The 26558-nt window shown below is 36.4% G+C and overlaps 4 protein-coding genes across 4 annotated transcripts in view; 1 reads left to right on the top strand and 3 right to left on the bottom strand.

Annotated features, from left to right (window-relative positions):
• Window positions 1–2203: 2203 nt before the first annotated feature.
• Window positions 2204–22966, bottom strand: LOC148911422 (uncharacterized). Its single transcript, XM_089030107.1, has 6 exons — window positions 22812–22966; window positions 7202–7315; window positions 4570–4698; window positions 3796–3921; window positions 2638–2731; window positions 2204–2304 (listed from the first exon to the last, which is right to left on the bottom strand). Exons 2-5 carry the CDS (start codon window positions 7278–7280, stop codon window positions 2667–2669), a joined length of 399 nt encoding a protein of 132 aa, XP_088886233.1. The 5' UTR covers window positions 7281–7315; window positions 22812–22966; the 3' UTR covers window positions 2204–2304; window positions 2638–2666.
• LOC148911424 (uncharacterized) lies at window positions 13373–18473 on the bottom strand. The gene is made up of 4 exons (XM_089030104.1): window positions 17010–18473; window positions 16299–16479; window positions 15936–16165; window positions 13373–15695 (listed from the first exon to the last, which is right to left on the bottom strand). Exons 1-4 carry the CDS (start codon window positions 17093–17095, stop codon window positions 15539–15541), a joined length of 654 nt encoding a protein of 217 aa, XP_088886230.1. The 5' UTR covers window positions 17096–18473; the 3' UTR covers window positions 13373–15538.
• Window positions 18438–21496, top strand: LOC148911423 (uncharacterized). The gene is made up of 4 exons (XM_089030106.1): window positions 18438–18661; window positions 18742–18780; window positions 19628–19691; window positions 20002–21496. The coding sequence occupies exons 1-4, from the start codon at window positions 18461–18463 to the stop codon at window positions 20148–20150; spliced, it is 453 nt and encodes a 150-aa protein (XP_088886232.1). The 5' UTR covers window positions 18438–18460; the 3' UTR covers window positions 20151–21496.
• Window positions 22967–24595: 1629 nt separating the features above from the next.
• The window catches only part of LOC116303957 (SCO-spondin), a 34113-nt gene continuing 32150 nt past the window's right edge, over window positions 24596–26558 (bottom strand). Inside the window, exons 49-51 of the mRNA XM_089029373.1 lie at window positions 26175–26351; window positions 25541–25624; window positions 24596–24830 (exon numbers count right to left, since the gene is read on the bottom strand). Coding sequence (XP_088885499.1) covers window positions 25575–25624; window positions 26175–26351 — 227 coding nt within the window. The 3' untranslated portion in view covers window positions 24596–24830; window positions 25541–25574. The remainder of the gene's footprint in view (window positions 24831–25540; window positions 25625–26174; window positions 26352–26558) is intronic.

Genomic DNA, 26558 nt, shown 5'->3' with positions numbered 1-26558 from the left:
TTTAGATTGATTCAAAAAGTAAAATGTCACGAAATAGATAAAAAATATTTATTAATGATATCTCTAACTCATAATATTGTAGCTTACGTTCCTAACTTTTCACGAACGATAAAAGAGAAGCTAAATGTTGTGGAGATCAGTTAATAAACTAAGATTATAAAGAAATTTATACTATAAATAAACACTTAACTTATCTACAAATAGCTGAAAAGTCAATTCATCAATAAAGTTAGATATTGCATTTCTTTTTACATGTTATACACAGGGAATATTTTTAGGCAATAAACCACGTTTTTGGTTAAACTACAATGCAATATTCTTAACAGTATCGACAGCTGCTTCGCATTCCGCTTCATTCTGGAAATTTAAAAGATAGAATTACTTCTCTCTTTCTCTCTTTCTTTCTTTCTTTCTTTCTTTCTTTCTTTCTTTCTTTCTTTCTTTCTTTCTTTCTTTCTTTCTTTCTTTCTGTCTGTCTTCCTTCCTTCCTTCCTTCCTTCCTTCCTTTCTTTCTTTCTTTCTTTCTTTTTTTTTTGCTTTTTTTTCTTTTCTTTTTTTCTTTTTTTCTTTCTTTCTTTCTTTCTCTCTTTTCGTTGTCATAATATTTTTGTTCTATCTTTGTATGAACAATTATGAAATACAAATAATTATCAATGCCTCTCAAAACCACTGACAGTTTTTAATGTCTAGTCTGCTAATATAGCTGCTGTTTGCACTGGCTTTTATAAAAATCAGTAGCGTAGCGAGGGGGGGCACGGGGGGGCACGTGCCCCCCACCCCCAAATTTTTTGAAAAAGATTTTTTGAAAAAAGAATAACAAAAGAAAAACAACATATTAAACCAAAACGAAAGAGGAAAATAAATTATTACAACCTAAGATTTAAGAATGGGTAATAAAATAATGTTTGTTTCTTAAATTTTTGTTTGAGCGTTTATTTGTTTTATTGGGGAGGAGCCCCCCCAGCTCCTAGGTCCTCGCTACGCCCCTGATAAAAATAGACACAATAAAATACATTAAGAAATAGCAACTGTGTGTTGATACCTAGTAGTACAATATTGAATGCGCGTTCAATTAGGGGCTCGGCAATCGAATCAAGTGTACAAAGGGATATATTTATAGAAAGAAAGTCATTAAAGCTAAAGTGTATATCAAGGGAAAAGAATATATATATATATATATACACTTTATCTAATGTTTCAGTATTTACTTTCACCAATTTATCATCATGCTGAATTAAGTGATGGGACTGAATTTAACTTGCGCATTGAATTCTTGTAGTGCATTTTACGTCAAAGCCGCCATTTTGGCTGACGCAACAAACGCCTTTCCTCATTAACATATCATCATATAGATTAATCAACATGGCGGTTGCTTCATTGTTATTTATATCTCAAGGGAGTTTTAGTCATGTGGTTGCACCCCAAGAATATGCCTTTCATAGGATACAGTCTAATGCACAATGTAATATCCAATGTCTCTGTTTGAATACGTGGCATCGTGTACTGTGTATCGTGATTATCTTACACTTGCAGTGCACGACCTATATGACATATATTCGTTAAAAAATAGACATACTGTTTAATATAACTGCAGCTATACAAACTGGCCATCAATACCATTAACCTCTCATGCAACCTCTGGGCTGATCTAAGTCAGGGCATGGCTAACTCACAGATCAAACCCTGAAACAACCTCTGGGTTGATCTAAGTCAGGGCATGGCTAACTCACAGATCAAACCCTGAAACAACCTCTGGGCTGATCTAAGTCAGGGCACGGCTAACTCACAGATTGAACCCTCAAACAACCTCTGGGCTGATCTAAGTCAGGGCATGGCTAACTCACAGATTGAACCCTCAAACAACCTCTGGGCTGATCTAAGTTAGGGCTTGTCTAACACACAAATTGAACCTTGAACTAACAACCTCTGTACTGATCTAAGTCAGGCACCCTTATATCGAATTGGAATTTAGTGACGTGGGTTTTGTGAAGTTTTGTAAAAGTGGAGAGCCTGGCCCGGGTGGAGAAAAACTCTCAAACAATAAACTCTTCTACATGTGATGTCAAGTCCATTTCGGGCTGGATTAGGTTAGAAGGCAGAGAAAAAAATAAGCTTAACTTATGAAAGAGAATGAGCTTTGAGTCAAAATTTTGAAATAGTTAAATGTAATTACTGTCAAAACAATAAACAAACTTCAAAACAATTATTCTGATTTTTACCATTTATTGTGTGTTTATTTTCTAATAAAAAAACATACATCAAAACACAAACCAAATTAATTAAACAAGTATCGGGAAAATGAACCTGAAAAAAGGAAAAAAGACGTAATTAATAAATAACCACTACCACTACCACTACCACTACCACTACCACTACCACTACCACTACCACTACCACTACCACTACCACTACCACTACCACTACCACTACCACTACCACTACCACTACCACTACCACTACCACTACCACTACCACTACCACTACCACTACCACTACCACTACCACTACCACTACCACTACCCACTACCACTACCACTACCACTACCACTACCACTACCACTACCACTACCATACTTTTCTTAAGAACTTATAACATTGGCACCACTTCGTACATTTACTACATATACTAATACATACTACATCAATGGCTGGCCCGTTGACAATTCTCACTTGGGCTTGGTTGGTTGGTATGCGGTAGATGGAGTTGTTGTTGGAATATTCAAGGGATACGCTGGAAAATAAATTAGTTATTAAAATCTTGCAACATTAGGACTTTTTAGCTTGGGCGCAATAGTTTCTGTATTCAATTTTCCTTTTACTCTCGAGAATAACAGAACGCCAAGGAAAACAGTGTTATACACTTATGGGTTATATCCTGTTATAAATTATTATTATTGTTATTATTATTATCATTATCATTATCATTATTATTATTATTATTATTATCATTATTATTATTATTATTATTTTGTCAGACGGGATCAAGATCGACAAGGAGAAGGAAAAAAAAAAAAACGTACAGGAGAGCGACCTAGAGATAGAAAAGGGACTTGCCGGACTGGCCTGAGATTGCTAATAACTATATTTCATATTGAATAGTTTATTAATTTAATCAATAAGAATATTAATAAGAATTTCAGACGAACTATTTAGAATCTCTATTTAAATACTTTAAATGAATAAGAATTTTTGTAAGATTTGTATTTTTAAGATGATTACTTTAGAATATTATTAAGACGAATGTTGTTATTATTTTTGAGAATAAAATTATTATATCATTTAAAAAATATATTATTATTGTTATTATTATTATTATTAGTAGAAGTATTTAGTATTATTATTTATTAAGACTCTTTGTTTGAGTTGCATCTATTATTTACCATGAAAAAAAGACATGATACTCTAGGGAATGACACGTGGTCTGAAATGCGATCTCGTAGACTAGTTCCTCAAACCACGTGCAGGTAACCAGTGGACGGATGATATTTAATAGAGAATTTTAGATTTACGTTCACGGCAATTACTGAAAAAGAATCGCAAAAAAGTCCAAGTAGTAGCAAAACAAAAGAATATTTACGCTTGGTGAGAAGGTTTGTAAAAGGTAAAGTAAAATACAGGAAAACTATGAAAACGTGGTCACGTTTGCCGTTTGCGGGGAGAAAAAAATGTCAATCTAAAACTCTCTAATAATGGGAAACATGACGTCCAAGCCGAAAAGGTTCATTAAAGGCTTCGACGAAAAGTCAAGATAACCACTCCACATGAATATGCTAATTTAAAGATCTAAACTTTTACCTTGGCAACAGGATGCCTCGCAGTGCATTGCATACGTCATGTAAGGGTTGTTTTTCATTTTGTTAAAGCACTTCCCTTGTTTGGAGATCGACGGGCAGTTGTACTTAGGCTTATCAATGTATCCGCCTGAGAAGAATAACATTTGAATATCTTTTAACTTTATTTTCCATTGAAAAGAAAGCAGTCATTATTTATCGCTTGCATGGGGAGCAAGGGGGGGGGGGGGGGGGGAGGGAGCTAGGGTTTGTTGCTTTTATGATCATCCCCCTATCCCCTTCAAGTGGTTCCATCTAACTGCCATTTCCGTGTAACTAATCCCCACCCCCCCCCCCTTGGTACAAGTTGTCTAAAAACCATGAACAAACCATGGACCATAAACAAAAGAAAGTGTGCAAGGGAGTATGGTAGTAGAGGTCAATGACACCATCAAGCAAATGTCTTATTCGTTCTCGCTAATCTTGAATATTTTTCTATTGTTAACTGGCGTTTAGCGTTTGCCGTCAACAAGGTGCTTTGCAAATTAACTCTCTAAAGACCCATTGCAGCACCGATCGGAATGCAGCTCAATTTGGAGGACATAACAATAGGTTTCCAATTCTCAGGAGATCGAAATTGTTATGTTTTGCCTCCAAATTGAGTTGCTTTGACGTCACATGCAAGGGGTCTCTCGTCTGAACCGATCAAAGCTCTCGAGCATGCGGCACATCAAATAAAATTGCTTGTATATTTAATTTCATCTTCACGATCACGGCACGGCATCTAAACTATACTCACCACATCCTGTACAAGTCTTATAACAAACGCCCATCTTATATGGCCCATTGCATCTTCCTTGACGTTTGATTTCGTAACACCTTTTACAGTTCCAGGCATTCCTGCATCTCATTCTGCGAAGCCTTTCCACTACGGGGAAAAAAACCATCAAACATTCAGTACTCTGAAAACCCTAACACTACGTCTAATACAGTGTCTTAGTGCAGTTTTCGTATGACTGTGAAAAGTTCACTGCACGAACACGGTCGTGACACGGCAAGGCATACGCCAGACCAATCACATTGCTCGAGAATTTACTCTCCATCCAATCAAATACCCGGAACACGGCATAAACACGGCGCGGACACGGTCACGTCAAGATCACGGCACTTTTAGACCAATCATATTGCGCGTAAAAAAAAAATCAGCCAATTAAAATTCTAGAAAGTATCACGGTCACGGCACGTCACGCTTACGGCACTGAGCTTTTCACAGTCATACGAAAATTGCTCTATACGCAGCCATATTGATCAATTGTAAGAAACTTGGTTCATCTGCGTTTTACTTACCCTGGGTTACAGAGGGATTATTTTCGCAGATTTAAAGCGCCTATGAACCTTAACTTATGAAGCGAGTATCTCAGTGAATGGCAAAATATTTGTATATGATTTGAGTGACGCACCTTGGAGATATCAAGGTTTATACTTCCATAAGGTTGTGAGTGTGATGTCATAAGAGGCTTAATTAAAAATACGAAACTTTCCTGGGGCAGTAAAATATCCTGTATAGAACATCATTGTCTTAAACATGGTTGATAGAAAGTAATCAGTATTCCAATTTACGAATTTTGACAAATTTTGACAAACTCAATTGCCTCATATGACATCGCAGTCAATAACATATCACAAGAATGTAACTTGATATCTCCGGCCAAGATGTAGGACTAAAATCATGTAAAACATATTCTACCACTCAATCATTCACTTCATGTAGAATCAAAAGAATATTGAATAATTTGGGTTCCCTTTAGCTATATTGCTGAAGATCATAACAATGCATTTGCGCGAGGTATCAAGATAAGACAAGATAAAACAGGTTTAAACAAGATGAACTCGAGAGCTAGAATCTAATAGGTTTTCAAAGTCGGTGAGCGAACGATGTTGAGGAGAGCGAGTCAAAGAATAAAAATAAACATAAAGATTAGAGTGCGAACTTGAGAAAGGAGAAAATTGAAATAAAACTGATGATTAAGAAAGAAAAAAAGGCTATCTAATTTTAACACAAAGACTAATCTTAATATTTTTAGTATTGATTCTATATGAAGTGAATAGTTGAATAGTAAAACGTTTATATGATTTGAGTGACGTATCTTGGAGATATCAATTATTAATGACTAAATTTATTTTGTAATAAATTAAGTAATAGAGTGTGTGCAACCATGAGACTTGAGATATGAATAACAATGAAACAATGTCGCCATCTTGGTTGATCTAACAAGAGAAGCTAAAGAGGAATGCTTTGTTATCGTCAACCAAGATGGCGACAATGACGTAACGTCCACATGCTCTATACAAACCAGTGTCGCAATGATTTTTGTTTTCTAGAGTGATCATAATGTTTGAACTCAAAAGTACCAAAACAATTTTGATATATTTTTCAATAACCATGAATGATCAATGAGCCTTTCAACCAATTGGAGGGAGCGTACGCGTCACGTGCATGCCATTTAAACCCCTTAAAGTTTTCTTCATTAGTCTGAATTATGCCTAAGTTTTTGAAGCAGTTTGATAAACTCGCAAATCGTGTTTTATACGGTATATAAGATCTACGTAAGAGTTAATTATCGAGAACGGAGGTAATAAGCCATATACATCCCTCGGGCCTGCGGCCCTCGGGATGTATAGGCTTATTGCCGACGCTCGAGGTAATTAAGTATTTTATTTCTCAATTGAGAAGGTTTTCTATCAAATGTTGCTCATTATAAATGCGAGGTCTATATATAATTATTAAGCGGGTTAATAGAGAGTTTTAGATTGACTTTTTTTCCCCCCTCAAACGGCAAACGTGACCACGTTTTCATAGTTTTCCTTTATTTTACTTTACTATTTACAAACCTTCTCACCAAGCGCAAATACTCTTTTGTTTTTCTACTACTTGGAATTTTTTGCGATTCTTTTTCAGTAATTTAAAAGAATTTTTTATTGGTCAACTGACGTTTCACGTTTGCCGTGAACGTAAATCTAAAACTCTCTAATAACTATATATTGACCTCGCATTCATAATGAGGGTTATAACAAGAATAAAGCCTTGTGAATAACAAAGGAAACCCAGTGTCAATCGAGAAATAATAACCTCTATTAATTTACTAACTATTTTACGGTGTAAGAAAAATAACTCATTGTTAAGATAAACATTACGTCAGCTATTTCAACGTAGTGCTCTTTCATTCAGAATACGTGTTTTATTTTGAGAATTAGATTTTTAGTTTGAGTTTTACCGTTGTGCCTATCGGACCCCCAAAGCAGCTCTATCTGGGGGACAAAGCAATAGCATTCCAATCTCTTGAGAAATTTTGTTCTAATCATGCCATGGCAATATACCATATACTACAATATACTGAAATTGCCAAATTGCGGTATTTAGAATTTCTTACCAGCGGATTCTGCGAATGAAGTTGGCAGCATGATTCCACAGAGGAGAAAGACCACGACGGCTATAAGGAGGAGCTTCATGTTGAACAGATGGCACAAAACTACTCCAACAAGACCTGCTCCGGGCAATATATAACAAACAGATGTGGGGGAAAAAAAAAATTACAATATTACAACAGTAAAAAGTGTAACCCGAAATAACTGGTATCCAAAGTGCCCCTTCATCCCTAACCAAATGATTGTATTGATTCTAGATGTAGTGAATAGTTGAATGGTAAAATGTTTTAATTAATTTTTTGCCGGTCCGGTATCCTCAAAAAATCGTTCGTTCTGATTGGCTGTTTGAGCGGGCGGTATTTTGTCAGTATCTGCCCGCGCTCGCGGTCCGGTATCCTTCGCCGATAATAACAAAACAAAACGATTACAAAAACAAGCAAAAAAATACAGGAAAAATAAATAAGTTATTTACCGTCCTATAGTCGGTCCGGATAGGGAAAAACTGTGCCCTCGGTCCGTATATTCAAGACCTCGGACACAGTTTTTTCCTATCCGGACCTCCTGATAAATAACATATATATGATTTGAGATCAGAGATGAAGTTTTAATTCTATATTCTACTTCGTTAGGCCAGTTCTATATTCTTCTTTCGCCCTGATAAAGGCTGCTGATAGCGCTAGCCAAAACAAAAGGTGTTGCTTAGAAAATTTAGTCGCGTTCTCTCTTGTGTTATGATATATTTTTATTCATAAAATAATTGGGATACTACGCGCGCTATGATTGGTCGAAAACCATGTTTGATGAGAGTATCAAAACACGCTACCGTCATTTTTAATCTATCGCGCGCGCTCATTGGTCAGTTTGAATAAGACTGCACGTAGGGAGAATTTACTTAGACTAAAACAGTTTTCTGTGTTTGATACTCTGATCAAAACACTTGGGATGTTGGGAGAACACTCGACAAGCTGGAAACCACTCCGCTACGCGTCGTGGTTCCCTACGCTCCTCTCGTGTTCTCTCAACATCCCGCGTGTTTTGATCTGAGTATCAAACACGGATCCGGAAAGCTGTTTTTGGTCTGTTAAATATTATATAGATATCGATGAAATACCAGGTTTTCTCTAACGTCGAAAACTTGATATCTTTCACCAGTGGAAGATACCATATCTTTCACACGTGAAGATATCGCTGTTGACATAGTAACGTATTTTAATAAAGAATTTTTGAGCTTTTGTTTTATTTAAGTTTCATCGATATCTATATAATAAACAGAACATTAGGATCAATGTGTCTATCTGGGATATCGTATACGATCTCATGACATCGTACACGATCTCATATCCAACACGTTCATTCTGATCGTACACGATCAGTTTCGTTGTGTGTAAATAATCGTACACGATCAGCTTTGATATCGTACACGATCACTTGGTTGGTTACATTTACAATCGTACACGATTCAGCTTTGATATCGTACACGATCGGTTTCATTGCGTGTAAATAATCGTACACGATTCAGCTTTGATATCGTACACGATCAGTTTCGTTGGTTACATTTACAATCGTACACTATTCAGCTTTGATATCGTACACGTTTCGGGATAAATAAATTTAGGGCTCCCAAACGCGCATGACTATGGATATAACATCACTGGTGACGTAATGATAATGATCATTCATCCATAAATACCGGACATAGATGGGAAAAGCGATAAATATTGGATAACACATGGAAAAGGAAAAGGGACTAAAGGGATAAAACATAGATGGGACTAGAGGGATAAAACATCAAAGGGACTAAAGGAATAAAACATCTATGGGACTAGAGGGATGAAACATAGATGGGACTATAGGAATAAAACATCGATGGGACTAAAGAAATAAAACATAGATGGGACTAAAGGAATAAAACATCAATGGGACTAAAGGGATAAAACATAGATGGGACTAAAGGAATAAAACATAGATGGGACTAAAAGAATAAAACATAGATGGGACTAAAGGAATGAAACATCTATGGGACTAAAGGGATAAAACATCTATGGGACCAGAGGAATAAAACAACATAGATGGGACTAAAGGAATAAAACAACATAGACGGGACTAGAGGGATAAAACATAGACGGGACTAAAGGGATGAAACATCTATGGGACTAGAGGAATGAAACATAGATGGGACTAAAGGGTTAAAACTTCTATGGCACTAGAGGGATGAAACATCTATGGGACTAAAGGGATGAAACATAGATGGGACTAAAGGGATAAATACCGGATGAGACATAGCTTATTGAAGAAAGTTACCATAAAGAGTTTTATTGTGCCAATTGCTAATCCTTTCGAGTTGATTTAATTCACCATATACTGTTCATACCTTTACGAACATAGCTTATATTTATTTTTATTCTTCGCACTCGGAAACCCAATGCATTTTCGTATGTTATCCAATCAGACAAATTCGAATGTCGCACTAAATACACATAAACTTCTCACAGGTTTCTTGTCGTTTTTGACTTTATATCTCGTCAAACATATCTCCTTATACATACTTGGTAAGCTGTTCTGCTAGGAAGTGCTGTTCTGCTAGTAAGACCCCAATTCCCTTTACATGATCGCATTATGATTATTATGCCTGTCTCGTTAGTTATAGAGGTTTGCTTTTTAGTTCTTATTAAAGTTAATAAACAAATAAATGAACAAAACATTCAAACACACAAAAGAACGAACAAACGAACAAACGGGACGACTGAACAAACGAACAAAAGAACGACTGAAGAGTACTAGTTCTGAATAATACTAGTATTATTCCCTAGCAAGTTATGCAAAGCAATTGACGAACACAAGTTGACCGCTGCGCTACTACTAGATCTGAGCAAGACTTTTGACAGCATACAACATGAGATTTTTAATACATGGAGTCCCACAGCGCTCTATATTAGGGCCGCCGTTATGTAACGTCTATATGAACGGCCAATCTCCAACGAGGATATAGACAGGACATGTAAGTAAACATTTGAATGACTTAATATCCGTTGCATCGTTGCGTTGTGCCAATCGACTCCTAATCAACCCTACCAAGATCAAGTTATGATCATTACAACTGTTAAAACGTACCGCTCTACCTTATCGACAATCATTTTTTATTCTTTCAATTATAATTAGCAAAACAATTATTTTTATTGTCTTCAACGTTTTGTTGTGCTTTCTTATTCTATTGGAATATCGGAAAAACATAGTTAGATTACCTAAACTATGAGAAGATATTTTCATTATTTTCCGTTGTGCATTATTTTTATAGGAAAAATTGAGTACAATTCAGACTTTTATATGTACGAGTGATGTTTGAAAGTTTTCAAAATTGGAGGCGAGTTCTTTTAATAATAATAATGATAATAATAATAATAATAATCATCATCATCTTTATTTCACTCTAAAAAAACATACATCCTAGATTACAATATAACTATAAGAATATATAACTAAAAAGAGTTTAAACAAAATACTATTATAGTAAAACCTATCTATACCATAAGATAATAAATGATAATATAAACAAAACTGTATTCCAAAAGAATAACTGTATGCACCTATACAAAACAATTATTAAATTTTTAATCATAAACCTAATCATAATGGTAGTCGTAAACATCATCATCATCATCATCATCATCATCATCATCATCATCATTATCGTCATCATCATCATCATATCAAAGCTGAAATAGTTGACTAAAAACCCATGAAAATGACCCCCAAAAATGTTTGCATAATTTCATGCAGCCCCTCATTTTTGGTTGGACAAAAAGGTATGGCCCCTTCCCATTTGTACCAGCCCACCCCTCCCTGTAATAAATGACCAGTCCCCTATTAGTAAAACACCTATAGCATTTCACACTTGCTTTCTCAATTCTCTCCGCCATTGTTTTTTTTTTTTTTTTTTTTTTTTTTACGCTATCGAAGTATAAAATAGATGGCTCTGATTGGTCAGTTATAACTACCGTGATTCGAGCTTTGTGTTTACCTCCCCCCCCCCCCCCCCCCCTGGGTTGAAAAGAAACAGAATCAATACATACATAGTGCAGACCTCCTAAGCAACGCATTTGGAATTCCGTCCAGTAAAAAGTCTAAAATGTAAGGTCAACAATTTTAGAACTCTCGAATTCTCAATTGAAACGAAAACACAGAATATATTTCCATTACAAAGCTAGCCGGACTATGGAACTGCAGTCCTTTTTTATCTCATGAGCTAGTTTCAAAACATAACTTCAATAATAGCTTTAAAACATCTCAATAACGAATAGATGTGAAAATTGACCGGTGAAAAAGTTAAGATATGTCCACCGTTAACAATTATAACTATTATATTATCAATCTTAATTCTTGTCTGATCACTTCCCATTAAATGCTTATTATCTCAAAAACGAGCCCGGGACACCCAATTTCTCTTTCCAGATTTGGAAGCATTAAATTTCAATTCGGAAAATCGAAATTTTTAAAAAAGTTTATTTTTTCCCCAAAAAGTACGTAGGCAGTCAACCTAGTTTGAGTAAACAGTAATTGAGTAAGCTTCTTTTTTGGAAAATTATAGAATTTTTAATGGAGTTACAAAAAATTCTACGCGTTATTTTCTTGATGTTAAGAATGTTTGTTTGATAAATTTAAAAAATAATTAATTCGTGTAAATTACACTGGAACTTTTGCTATATCGATATTTAGTATTGGACTGAAAATTACGATGAAATACCTCAGAGGACATAATTGACATATTTTCCATATCCTTATTAGTGAATATAATGTTTAATAGTTTAATATGATAATAATAGTTTAATAATTAATTCACAAACACCTTACAATGGAAGAGGTAATACATGAACAAGTTACATAATCATAAATAGAAGTACAATAAGAATATAATAATAGTTTGAAAATCATCTTTAATATATGGCTAGTTTTTTATACCAGAGTGAAAACAATCATTCCGTGAAACACTAAAATTACTAAATAGTACAAAATAATGCTACTTAAGCAACAGAAAACAAAGGAATTTGCATGATTTTGTGCTATTTAGTATTACTAAAGTTTCACGGTTATGTTGTTTTCCCTCTATTGGGAATGGTTTATGTAGTATAGGGGAATCATTGAGGCAAAGTTTTGAAAAGGGATATCTTCGCCTCTAAAATCTCTCCACATTTGTTCGTCCAAAAAGCTTTGCAGGTTACTGGGTCTTATACCCTTCCTGGTTTTTATTTTGGTTTTCAGACGGTTCCATGCCGATTCAATCTCTTGTGTGTGTACTCCCGTTATAGGGTCCACAAAATTATCAGCATGAGTTACCACCCTGTGGCATATAATGTTGGGCGCATACTGTCTTAAGTTGCAGTACACTGCACTGTCGTCAGTGTGCAGTTCACTATTAGGCATCAACACCGTTCGAATGATTGGCATCAAGGTTGCCCTATTCCTCTTCTCGACGACTTGGAAATATCCCCGGCAAGGCGATTTTTCAGTGGTTATTATACCAAAAACCCAAGTATCTTGCTGGCTTCGTCTTCCCCGCTGTGCCTATACATTATTAATAAAAATGGGCTTAGAAATATGTTTACAAATTGTGGGGGGGGGGGGGGGGGTAAGTGTTTACAGAAGACTTTCCGGAAAACCATTGCTTGCGTTAATAATAATTATTGTTAATAATAATGATAATAATAATAATAATAATAATAGTAATTTAATCACTTATTATGCGCGCATTACATTAATAATATATGTAACTATTTTTAAAACTATCTACAAATAAAATGAATAAGTATACGTTAATATATACTGAAAATAAAATATGCCACCTCTAAAATATATATATATAGTTAGAGATAGACAGAGGATTTAAAAAGAAACCCCAAAAAAATATCAAAATGCTGATTTGAAAAGGTGGGTTTTAAGATGGCACTTAAACAAACTAACGCCTTTAATGGCGCGAAGGTCCAGAGAACGGGTGCAAGGTTTCAAGGTTTCAAGTTTTTTTTATTTCACAGAATGAGAATTTTATACTTTACATATCTATTAAAAAAATTAACTGAGAGGACCAGAAGAAAACAACCCAAAAGGATTAAGAAAATATTTATGCACCTCGAAACTATATGTAACCGGCGGCAAGGCGCTCAAATCACTAAACAGATTGCAAGTGTGTTGGCAAAAGAGTTTATTCACAACTCAGCTTAGTACATCACAAATCAGTACAAAACGAGAACGAGATTACAGCTCTCTGTCTTCTAACGACGCGAGTTCTTTGTCTTGACTCTGTGGTTCGACGCTCTTCCAAGTTCTCTTGCTATACTGACTAAATTGACTTAAAAAGCTCTATTTATGCTCGAGTCTGCATTCCTCATGTATTACAATAATCCACGCGCAATACGCACAAGGCGCACTTGTTCCGTAAAACGTGGCTTATGCTAACATTACTCATGTAATCCCAGGAAATTAATTAACTACTTGTTTGCAGATTTCACTTGACATAGAGGAAGAACATTCCTTAGTGTCCGGAATTATAATTAAACTAATTAAAACTAGGTTAAAGTCCGATTTACTATTGTTCAATATATAAAATAAAGTGAAGTTTGAACTAAATTAAGGCAGGAAATAAAGTTACATTGAAGCAAAACCTAAATAGAATCAAAATTCTAAAGCAACAGATGATTTTTAAGCTTATTTTTAAAGACTTTATGCGTTGAACTGGTTTTTATATTATGTGGTAAATCATTCCAGCTTGTGACAGCTGCATACTTAACACCAAACTTACCATAATTATTCAGGTTTTCTGGAGGGACATATGCCGCCCCATTGTTTTCCTGGTCTTGCGTTTATATGGGGCAAGTAATAAACCTTTGCTAGATCTTAAGTTATAACTCCCCTTATCTTTTATGTTTATAAGCTCAGAAATGTGATGTTACTTTATTGGGCCTTAATTTTTTATGTGAATGTTAAAAAGCTGTCGTTTAATTATTAAGAGCGACTGTCCAGAAATATCGAGCAAAATCGAAAATTTGTGGCCACAATCAAAAAAATAAAAGTCCTTCATTTTTGGTCTGTAGACACTATTAGATGATTTTATGAACGTACTGGGGTCGGTTTTTCGATCTACGTAAAAAATCCGGATTTTTTTGAAAGAAACGATTTCACCCCGTGTCGGTCTAAAAATTGCTCAAGAAACGGCTGCGAATTACGCTTTCAAAAACATTCTCGCTCCAAGTGAAAACCTAAGTTACAATCAAATTTGTAACTGAATTCAAGAAAAGGGGTGTTGAACAATTGTTCCAGGTGATTTTAGACGTTTTAAACTAAACTTTAGATAGAAAAAATTGCATTCTTCCAGCAGAGTTATTCACAGTCTCGATTTTACCTCACATTTATAAAAGCGATTTTTCGCATGTGGCCATTCTCCAATTTTTACAAAACTCAAGCTGTACAATGTTCAAATGATAGAATAACACGAACTACAAAAATTAGTTTGGGTTTTTCAACAGGCCTTATGAAAACTTTATGCGAATTTGGAAAAATTTGCCATGTAAATATGCAAATTAGCAGTTTGTTTACATCTCCACACCACAGATCACGGCCGCGAAAAAAGTCATCTAAAATAGTTTTAACGGCTTATTAATCCACACATTAGCCTATCTAAGGACTATAAGCATGATTGGCCTTTGTTATTATTTTAAACGATTATTTGTTGAAGTTAAGCCTACACTTCCGGTGTTGAAGACACTCAGCTTGCTTGCCTCGGTGGCATTCCATCGGTGCGTAGTAAACTTAGTAATCATAAATGACTGTTAACATGCTCTATAAACGTTACTATTCCTCACTAGTGGTATCCAGCTTATCACATAGTATTTTCACATACTGAGTATGCTTGAAAGTTTGCATTACTTTGTAAATAAGCAGGGATCAAACCTGTCAAAGCGGATTATGTGAGCTGATGGCGTGACAAACGACAGTTTGCGCGGAGCCGGACGTGACGTCGTTTGGTACAGTACGTTTTTTATTGCCTGAACATCTTGTGATTTGGCATAAACTAAAGAGAATCACTCATTATCAAGATTTGTTTTTTTAGTTGTCATATGTTTTCTTGCTTGATCGAAGTCATGTTTAAAATTGGTTACATGTATAATGAGTGCAGTTGTAGCCTGATATACAATTCCCCTTCCCCTACCCCACTAGCTTCATGGCTGTACAATAGATCGAAGGGACGGAGTCCGTCTTCTTTTTGTAAACCCATTATGAAATTAACGTTGAAATATATCAATAAGAAAATGTTTGGCATAATGAGGATTAAGAAATCAAAATTTAACCATGAATTAAACTTTAATATATTCGACTAATTGTATATCGACCCTGAAAATTAGGACGCCATCTGGAAGGGTGCTTGGCACACATCTTCCCACCATCTTTCCTTCTTTTACATGACAAATACTGCCATTATTTATCAGCTGAACGTCGTCGTTGCAGGTGAGTCTGCAATTTAGAAAATATAAAAGTCAATGAGCAAATGAATTAGTGTATGGGTCAATGGATGGATGGACGGACGGACGGACGGTGGGATGGACGGATGGATGGATGGATGGATGGATGGATGGATGGATGGATGGATGGATGGATGGATGGATGGATGGATGGATGGATGGATGGATGGATGGATGGATGGATGGATGGATGGAAAAATGTGGTGTAATACTAATAGCGTTTATTACTTACGTGATTCGAGAATTGATTGGCTCATACGATGATAACAGCTGAAGGTATAACCTTCCCTTTCCTACATAAAATAGAAATATCCATTTTTTCCCTTCTCTAATCAATTCGTTGCTGGTAACGGGAATTCCTTCCCTTTTGGATCTTTCCAGGCTTGCATGGTCACTTATTTCCCAAGTGTAGGCCCATGCTTCTATGATATTTTCTTTTAAATGATTACGGATTTTGTTGGGCTGAAATTAAAAAAAGAACAACATGCCATTGTCATTACCGACTGTTTTTTTAGTTCAGCAAAATAAAATCGCATACTGGAAATTTTTAGTTTAATCTTTCTTCTGCGTGGCGTAAAGGATTTACACTACTCACCTGGTTCATTATGGCCGACATAAGCGTATTATTCAAACCACGAAGAAGAACATTGTGGTGGCCCAGAGAAGAAATGGAGTGGAGTTTGAGCTTCTGCCTAGTACCAATGTAGGTACAGCCTTGTACTGCGCACTTGTCGGCTCGCTGACTGCAGTTCCGCATATGCAAGACACTTTCACACCTGAATAGAGCATAAGTGGGTTAAGAATGATTTATGTAAACTTTAAAACGACACACTACTTCAGCACAGCCAACTAGAGGCAAAAGTGAAGCATAATAAAGTGTAGCATAATAAACATTTTAACAGTGAGCTGTCAACTAGCGTGATTTGATTGGTAATTGATTTCGGTAGGCCAAGTTATGGTTGCTTAACTTAAGTGTAATTTCCTGAATTTTGCGACTTTTATCGCTCTTTTTACCGTGTAAACGCTCGACTATCAATCAAATTAAACTAGCTTAGAATTGCTTCTCTATTGTTACCATTGGCATTTCCGGATTTTTTTCTTTAAGCTGGTTTAAATTTTCCTGCTAGAAACGCACCCAGTGTAAAAAACAATCGAAACGCAAATAAATAAATAATAACACCTAAACTTGATATAGTTTGCTCCAAACTTAATTTTTAAGTGTGATCTACTTAAAAAGGGCGTTCATAAGGCTAGATCCGATAAACGGGAAAAAAAGTACAGCTGTAATAAACTTGCGATAACATACCAGACTTCACAAAGTAAATAAAAGTGGGTCCTGTCTGTTATGATGCAATCATGGTAAATCCATCTAGCGTCTTCCGAATCCATCATTTAAAGTAGGCGAATTAAGAACTGAAGTTTTCAGCTTTTACTGAAAGGTTTTTAAGAAATATTTAAGACAATCCTGTGAAAAATCAAATGAACACGTAAATTGAATAATCTGGAAAGAACGCGGATAGCTGAAAAGATAAGTGGTTTAATATTATATCACACCGACCAGGAAAACGTCATGAATACTCCTTTGTATTAGCTTCCGTTCGACAAACTGACGTTACTTATCGTATTTGACACGCCTTTCAAACTGCGATCAAAGTCCAAGTTAAGGTTGCAAATACTCTACCATCATGTCCGATATCGGCTCTGACGTCGATCAAACTGCGGAAGAATTCGAACAACAACTTTGAGTCAGAAATGCTCAAAATACGAGAAGAAATAACCGAGCACTGAAGAGAAAGTTTGTTGTGCTTCGAGCGCGTGATATGAGATTTTGTGCTGTGCCGCGCCGAAGCAGAATGTCGGATCTGGACAACGCGGGAAGAGTACAAGACATCCATTTCACGCAAAATGACTCCTCAGAAGCCATGCTGGCGCTCATAATAGCTACCTTTCCTTTTCTTAGAATGGAAAGCAATCTTCCTGCAAGGTAAGGCAGCATAATTTAGTATAATATAATATTTAGTATAGTATAATATTTGAGATATATATAACGCGCGCTCTGAATGACTGCTTAATATGTTTATGAGGGCTGAGACAAGCTCAATCAAAATTTTTCACTTAAAAAAAAAATATATATATATATAAGACGACTGCCTTTCTATGCATACGTATTGTGATATAAAACATACTGGGAGTTTTGTACCATGCACTAGAAGCGTACTATAACGACAGTCATTTTCATGTGATTTGCGTATATAGATATGATTCATTATCATGAGAGTGCATGTCATTAATCCGTGAAACAAAACTAAATATGTATAGACCTCTTTAAGTTTGGCCTAATGTCTACCCATTTCAAAAGTAAAGCGTATCAACGGCAGTATTTGATCTCAAATATGGATGTTATCGCTTGAGCTGGACAAACAACAAAACTCAGCCTATCTTGCAGGAATATAAAACACGCGTCGTGCTTCTCCTAACACTTCTTTCCTGTTCTGCAAATCCCCAAAGTGTATCATAACTTTATACAGCACAGCAAGCAAGTTTTTTATTTATTTATTTATTTTATAAAATACAATTCATTTGCAATAACCTAACAACGGAAGTTGCGCGCGCGTGCGCAAAAAAAGCATGCGCTCACAACCATCAAAACAAACAAATTAAAACAGTTGTTTTATACAACTGTTTATAAGGTTTATGCGTCAGTGAATTCTTAGTTTGTTGAAAACTAAATATTACAATGCGCTAAATAAGTAGTAAATGTTTCACGGATTAATGGTGTACAATCTAATAATACTGAAAGTGAGGTTTGTAATTATGTCTCTTCAGGAAGTGTATGACTGGCTGGGAAGTCAAGAAGAGAACCCTCTCTACTTTGTAATAGAGACATTTGATAAAGACATTGTGCGCCCTGGACAAACCATTGAACGACAAGACCAAATTTTAAGAATAGTAGAGTTGGTAAGAAAATTACGTTTGTTTGTCAGTACTTGCTGCTCTAGTATTCAATTAATCGATCATCGATGCTGCTTCTTTTATAGAACAAGCAGGAGATGACAAATATTTTTGGTCAGGAAGAGGTAAGTACATATATGCATGGATATTAAATTGTACATGTATGTACTTATGAAGTTGAGGTGAGATATCGTACGTTTAACTGTTAGGGAAAAGTGGGTTTTCTTTTTTCAATAAACATGAGAAGGCCAGCAGGTTTTCACTGTGCGCTTGATACCCGGACCTGGAGGCTAGATGTGTAAACATCGCCTCGTGATGGAGAGGGTAGCAGGTTTTTTTTGACGGGATTTTTACTGTGCGCTTGATACCCGGACCTGGAGGCTAGATGTGTAAACATCGCCTCGTGACGGAGAGGGTAGCAGGTTTTTTTTGACGGGATTTTTACTGTGCGCTTGATACCCGGACCTGGAGGCTAGATGTGTAAACATCGCCTCGTGACGGAGAGGGTAGCAGGTTTTTTTTGACGGGATTTTTACTGTGCGCTTGATACCCGGACCTGGAGGCTAGATGTGTAAACATCGCCTCGTGACGGAGAGGGTAGCAGGTTTTTTTTGACGGGATTTTTACTGTGCGCTTGATACCCGGACCTGGAGGCTAGATGTGTAAACATCGCCTCGTGATGGAGAGGGTAGCAGGTTTTTTTTGACGGGATTTTTACTATGCGCTTGATACCCGGACCTGGAGGCTGGATGTGTAAACATCGCCTCGTGATGGAGAGGGTAGCAGGTTTTTTTTGACGGGATTTTCACTGTGCGCTTGATACCCGGACCTGGAGGCTAGATGTGTAAACATCGCCTCGTGATGGAGAGGGTAGAAGGTTTTTTTTTTTGAGTGGGTTTGACTTTGTGTGTTAACTTTTCCTCGTTTCTATTTCAACTATGATACTTCCCGTCTTTTCTTTTTTTCTCTTAGACTGTATTCAAAGGAACAATGCCTCCAACACATAAGGGAGATGAATCCACGGTCATCAATGATGGTAAGCCATGCATTACAGTCCGTCCGTCCATTCATTCACTCACTCATTGATTGATTGATTGATTGATTCATCCATCCATTCATCCATCCATCCATCCATCCATGTGTCCATGCATCCATGCATGCATGCATGCATTCATTCATTCATCCATTCATCCATGCATTCATTCATTCATTCATCCATTTATTCATCCATTCATTCATTCATTCGCCCATTCATTCATTCACTCATTCATTTATTCATAAGTTCTTTCAATCATTTATTAATACACAACGGCATGTTCTTACATTTTTTTCTGTGCTATGACCAGTTGAAGAAATACGTGAGCGGAATAATGATCAGGAACAAGAGGAAGCGAAAAAAAGGTGGCAGACTCAGAAGAAAGCCTTGAAGCGGCAACGGCGAAGACTTAATGAAAAGGAGAGAAAGAAACCGAAGAATACAACCTTAGAGAAATAGACTAAAAAATTTAAAAAAAAATGCAGTAGAAGAAGGATAACACAAAAGCAAGAGAAAATGAACTAAGAGAAGGAATTCCCCCTATATAGCCTTGTAACCATCATGTGCACAGTTTGATGCTATTTTTAAACCATTTGTTTTTCTGCATGCGCATTTACTGCGCACGCTCTTCGCTGTTTGCTTACGTTTTTGGGGTTTTCCGTTACTTCGACTCTGCCCTGAATATGAATGTGCACGTCGAAAGCTTGGCAAATGCGACAGAAAATTGAAGTAGTAGTATGTTCAACTTTCTGGAGTAAATTTGCATTTATTTTCCGAAGCTTCGGACCTACATCGTCATCTTAGGGCAGATTTGAACATTTGAACATAAGAAAAGCATCAGCAAACAGCGTAGAGCGCACGCGTACTATGCGCGTGCAGAAAATCAAACGATCAAATAAATGATATCATTGGATGATATTTTTAGAATAGATTCTAAAAATAGTATCAAAGTGTGCACATGATGGGGCACGGGGATTCCTTCTCTTAGTTCATATTCTCTTGACAAAAGTTTATATTGCGGCTTCCAATAGGACGTTTGCATGATAGAGTGATTTTCATATGATCGTGAAAGAATAGGCAAACTAATAGTTAGTAGTAGACTCTAAACCAATGATTTTCTTTTGTTCTTTATCAACTATTACAAACTAAAGGGTCTATTTTCTTTCACGGTCATATGGCAATCACTGTAATGTCACTGACCTCTACTACCAGACTCCCTTGCACACTTTCTTTTATTCAGTTAATCAGCACCTGTTGTATTACTATTCTCATAGGGAAATACAAATTTGAATAAGAAAGAAAATTCGCGAAGCATTATGGTAGCGGGAGTCAAATGACGCCATCATGCAAACGTCCTATTCTTCAATCGTTGTGGTGTTTAAGACAAATATTGTGTTTTAAGACAAATATTGTTAAATATTGGCGGGAATTTGTGGGACGCGTTTTCAGACAAACAAACAAAAGTCAGTAAGAAAGGAAAATCAAAGGTCATCAACGTATTATATATTTGTTAAAGTTCTATGGCGGCCTAAAAAGCTTCTTTTTTTTTTTTTTTTTGCATTATGGAAAACTAGATTGTAGCAAAAGTACAACATACTTATCACTTAACTCACTGATAAGCAAGCTGCCTTGTGAAATTGTGTATGTAGAATGTCTTTAATAGGTGTACCTCATCACATAAAAGGTACTGGTAGATTAGTATTTGTCATATGAAACAACAGAAATACATAAAAGACATGGCATGTAAAGGTATGAACAGTATATGGTGAATTGAATCAACTTGAAAGGATTAGCAATTGGCACAATAAAACTCTTTATGGTAACTTTCTTCAATAAGCTATGTCTCATCTATGTTTTATCCCTTTAGTCCCATCTATGTTTCATCCCCTTAGTCCCGTCTATGTTTCATCCCTTTAGTCCCGTCTATGTTTCATCCCTTTAGTCCCGTCTATGTTTTATCCCTCTAGTCCCATCTATGTTTTATCCCTCTAGTCCCATCTATGTTTTATCCCTCTAGTCCCATCTATGTTTTATCTCTCTAGTCCCGTCTATGTTTCATCCCTTTAGTCCCATCTATGTTTTATTCCTTTAGTCCCATCTATGTTTTATCCCTTTAGTCTCATCTATGTTTTATTCCTCTAGTCCCATCTATGTTTCATCCCGTTAGTCCCGTCTATGTTTCATCCCTTTAGTCCCGTCTATGTTTCATCCCTTTAGTCCCGTCTATGTTTCATCCCTTTAGTCCCGTCTATGTTTTATTCCTTTAGTCCCATCTATGTTTCATCCCTCTAGTCCCATCTATGTTTTATTCCTTTAGTCCCATCTATGTTTTATCCCTTTAGTCCCTTTTCCTTTTCCATGTATTATCCAATATTTATCGCTTTTCCCATCTATGTCCGGTATTTATGGATGAATGATCATTATCATTACGTCACCAGTGATGTTATATCCATAGTCATGCGCGTTTGGGAGCCCTAAATTTATTTATCCCGAAACGTGTACGATATCAAAGCTGAATAGTGTACGATTGTAAATGTAACCAACGAAACTGATCGTGTACGATATCAAAGCTGAATCGTGTACGATTATTTACACGCAATGAAACCGATCGTGTACGATATCAAAGCTGAATCGTGTACGATTGTAAATGTAACCAACCACGTCATCGTGTACGATATCAAAGCTGATCGTGTACGATTATTTACACACAACGAAACTGATCGTGTACGATCAGAATGAACGTGTTGGATATGATATCGTGTACGATGTCATGAGATCGTATACGATATCCCAGATAGACACATTGATCCGAACATTACATGGCCGCTTGGAGATAGGAATTTTATCTTCTCGTTTGAGATATCAATCAACACTCGAAGATAAAATTCGTATCTCCGTAATATCTCATGTAATATTCTCTATATACCTGAAAAGTCTTTTCTACAGCTAGTTGATGTTTGTGGTTACTGTATGTATATACATACATAATAAGTAGTACAATATTCAAAGTGTGGTGAAGTAGAGACTTTGAATTGAAAATCGACAATCGGATGAAAGTGAGTATGTGATATGATAAACCTTTTTACACATGAACAGTGAATAAAGTGGCATTGAAATTACCTTTCTAACTTTGCTTTTGCGCACTTTGTGAGTACAGAAAGATTCCTTACTCCTTGTAGGCAAAACAAATTTAATCGAAGGAGTATCAAGCTTGTGGGGTTTTATAAGGTTTGTTTCGACCTGGTTAAGCAGCTTAGATAGATCTGCCAAAGGTTCGTAACTAAATATCCTTAAATATTGTTATTAGCATCGAAACTTTAGACGTCGTACTTTAAAAGTTATTTATAAGGTTGCACAACAGGAAAAAACACTTATAATAATATCTAAAAGCTTGCTAAATGCCTTTAGACTTATGGAACACCGGAAGTATTAGAAGCAATAAGTCAGAGACAAACAGTGGATAGAGAAATTCTCTGCTCTTTAATATTGTTCAAAGAAAAAAAAAAAAAAAAAAGAAAAGAAAAGAAAAAGAAAAAGAAAAAAAAAAAAGAAAAAGGAAATGGACGCGAGTACATGGTTTTCTTCTTGCGCGCGGCCTACTAGAGACGATGGCGAAGGCAAAAAGGAAATTTTGTCTCACAGTTAACGTCTTCATATTCATACGTATTAATTCCATATAAGAAACTGTACAATTACTTAATTTTTTAATGCTCTCCAATTAAGAAATAATAACTAAAAAAAGACTCAAAAACTATACCGCGAAATCCTTTTGAAACTTTGCATATGCCTTTGATTTGTTTTTCGAAAACTATAAAGAAAAATAAACGATTCTGTAAAACAAATTAAATTTAATTCATATGACAAGATCCACCATCGAATTCTTAAGAGAGTACGAAGCTGAAAACACCAAGAATGCGTCAAGGCTGATTAGGTTGCACAAGTTGATGGGAAATGACCATCAATGAGAAGAATACGTACGTGACCCGACTGAATTTATTGGGTGATTCCTTTCGTGAGCTTAAGTTACTGCGTCAATGATCTCCGCTTACCCTTCCTTCCTGTTTCAGAAATTCTTACACGCGCGCCACTTCTGAACGCCTTTTATACATTTTTTTCTGGAACCTAAGGTTTATTTAAGAACCTTCCAGTATTTGTAGGTTTGCAATAACGATTAAGTAGTCTGCTGAATTTTCAAAACGCATCCCATATGGAAAGGAGCGACCGTCGAAGGCTAGTCCTCAGTGATGCAAGAGAAATAACGGGTTTGCTGGTCATAGCAAGGTCTTAGCCTGTTTACACTGGCGATTTTTGCGGATTTTTATCTGGAAAGAAGAGAATTAAGCTCAGTAAATTTAGACTAAATTTCTATCATTTTAGCCGATGTAAACAAACCGTGACGTCATTATAAAATGGCGCAATTGAAAAAGCTGAAATGTTTTTATCTTCCAAATCCCTATAGAGACATTTGAAAACGGAGGCCTATCGCATTAGCGTGAATAGGCGAAAACGGAAAACACTGACGTCATTCACTCATGGCACGTCTGTTTGTGTGCGCTGGTGACGATATTGCATCATTTCCGATCGTAGATATGTTTCATCGTGTTAGCGTAGAAATGTTAGTGTGGACGCAAAGTTTTCAATGCGCTTTCGTTGAGACGAATGTGCGTTTCAAAAACAAACTCATAATATGGACGTGGCTTCACTCTTGATTTGAAGGATTTCTCCACGCGGGTTCTCTAGTTGTTCTCTAACAAGCTAAATTACAATTTTATCTGAATGTCAGACCCAAGCCCCGGCAGATGTTATTGTTTTGAGAGTTCAAATAACTTGTTTATGGCTATACTGTCTTATGTTCTAAGCTTTCAACGGAAATAACTTGGGTGAATAAATAACCAAACGAAAACTTATATGATTTTGATATTTCACTTTATTTTCTAATTATTATTCCTTATATTTTTACATTTCTCTTGATCAGGTATGTTTCTACCCGACGTTTTCCTTGTTTCAGTCCCATGGAACTAAACCATTCCCGATTTATAGAATGCCATTAAGTATATGTTTTATCTTATCACACCGAGGTTATCACTAAGCCTAAAATACTTCGTTGAACGCGGTACATTGGATGATATCATATGGTTCCTGCAAAAAGACAAAGAATTAAATAAAACGACTAGTTCCAGCTTCAGCCCGTGTCCCATCTCGTAGGCATTACTTCATTACTTCTCTAGCTTGATAGTAATTCTTGAGAAAATGAGTTAGCCGTACTATAACCGTTCAGTGCTTTGAGAAGGGGGTCAGGTTGGCGTGGTAGTAAAACGCTCGGGTACCGAATCCCAGTTGTTCCCAGTGAGCTGAGTTGGTTTATGAAACCAAGGGTTTTTTCCACTCAAACCGACGTCTTTCACTAATTCAAATTGGTTAAGGATGTGCTCCGGTTTCATACAAGAACTGTATAGCGGCTGTGAGAGACACCTTCTCATTGTTTCTAACTGCTGTTAAGCTGCATCACTGCTGTACTTGTGGTGGTGAATAACAATAGCACGTTTTTTATCACAGAACCCAGAAGAAAGTTAAGCAATTTAAGGTCTGATATCTGATGGAAGGTGGATTGAGTTTCAAATAGCCCCTTTCACAGTTCCCTGCCCCAGGTAGCAGTGCCTTTGAATCTAAGCGAGACGAACGGTGAACATGGCAATGATAGAGACTCTATCACGCTCAAGTGTCTCTAGCACTGCAAGCTCACCGTTCGTCTTGCTTCGATGCAAAGGCACGGCTACCTTTCAAGAAGGCGCAGGGAACTGTGAAGGGGACTATTGTCGAGTAGATTTATATTCTCCGTTTGCCCTTACCTTGAATTTGAATTTTGTCGTAGGCATGAAGTTATTATTCTTCTCCTTCGTCGTAGGCAGGAGGGGGTCCATATGGATTGCCTCCTTTAAGAAATGGAATCCAATATATATATATACGTTGATTGGTAATTATGTGATTATACAATATTTGAGAAATATAGCGAGCACTGATTGGCTAGCTACCGTGTTTATATCAGAGTGCATGGACTCGCAGAAAATCGTTCAAAAGTACTTTATAAAAGTAATATATAAAACAGCTACTTATTTCTCTGTAGTGTGATTCAAACACTCTTGGAGCTGTAGAGCTCTCAAAAAGCCAGAGAAACACTGAGCTGCACATCGCGTTCCAAAGCTCGTTAATGTCACAGTACAGAGATACGCATACGTGCGCGTTTTATATTCCTTAAAAAAAATCCGTTCAAGGTACAGTATCTCTCATGATATATTTTTAAAAAAAGATTCCCTATATATGGTAAAAAAAATTCGTTTCAGTTGGTGGGGCGCAAATGACCCAAGGGAATAATGTTATAGCAATTGCCGTCATTATTGATGAAGTAATATTCAAAAATAATTTTTGATAGAGAATTGATGAATTTGAGTCATCATGCCGTTGTATTCTAGTTAGATATCTTACCCGGATATGGACAAGGGACGATGTAACAACTTCCGGTCTCCTTCGCATCACCGCTGCACGGTTTACCGCCATACAGGGGGCGTGGGTTTATACACGCACGGCTTCTTGAGCAATGACCTCTTCCACAGGTTTTGGAACAGGAAGTCCATGAAGACCAAGAAGAATAACCGCCATAAACTGCGGGTAAGCAAGTAAGAACATGTGACTCAATTTGGCATCATTTTAGTAAGCATCATTCAACATTTGATATCGTATTTCTACATTTTGCCATTCTGTGCACTGCAGATGCTAGTGCTAGCAGTGCAAAGAACGTGTCTGCAACGCAAAATGCACACTGGCATTTTGAAACGTGTTATTCTATACAATTGCAATAATGTCTTTGAG

This window comes from Actinia tenebrosa, unplaced genomic scaffold (genome assembly GCF_029948245.1).
Source record: "Actinia tenebrosa isolate PJP-AT-01 unplaced genomic scaffold, QUT_ActTen_1.0 PGA_scaffold14__42_contigs__length_11649687, whole genome shotgun sequence".
In the NCBI taxonomy this organism is placed as follows: domain Eukaryota; kingdom Metazoa; phylum Cnidaria; class Anthozoa; order Actiniaria; family Actiniidae; genus Actinia; species Actinia tenebrosa.
The sequence above is the reverse complement of the archived record's forward strand: the minus strand, read 5'-3'. Positions and strand labels throughout refer to the sequence as shown.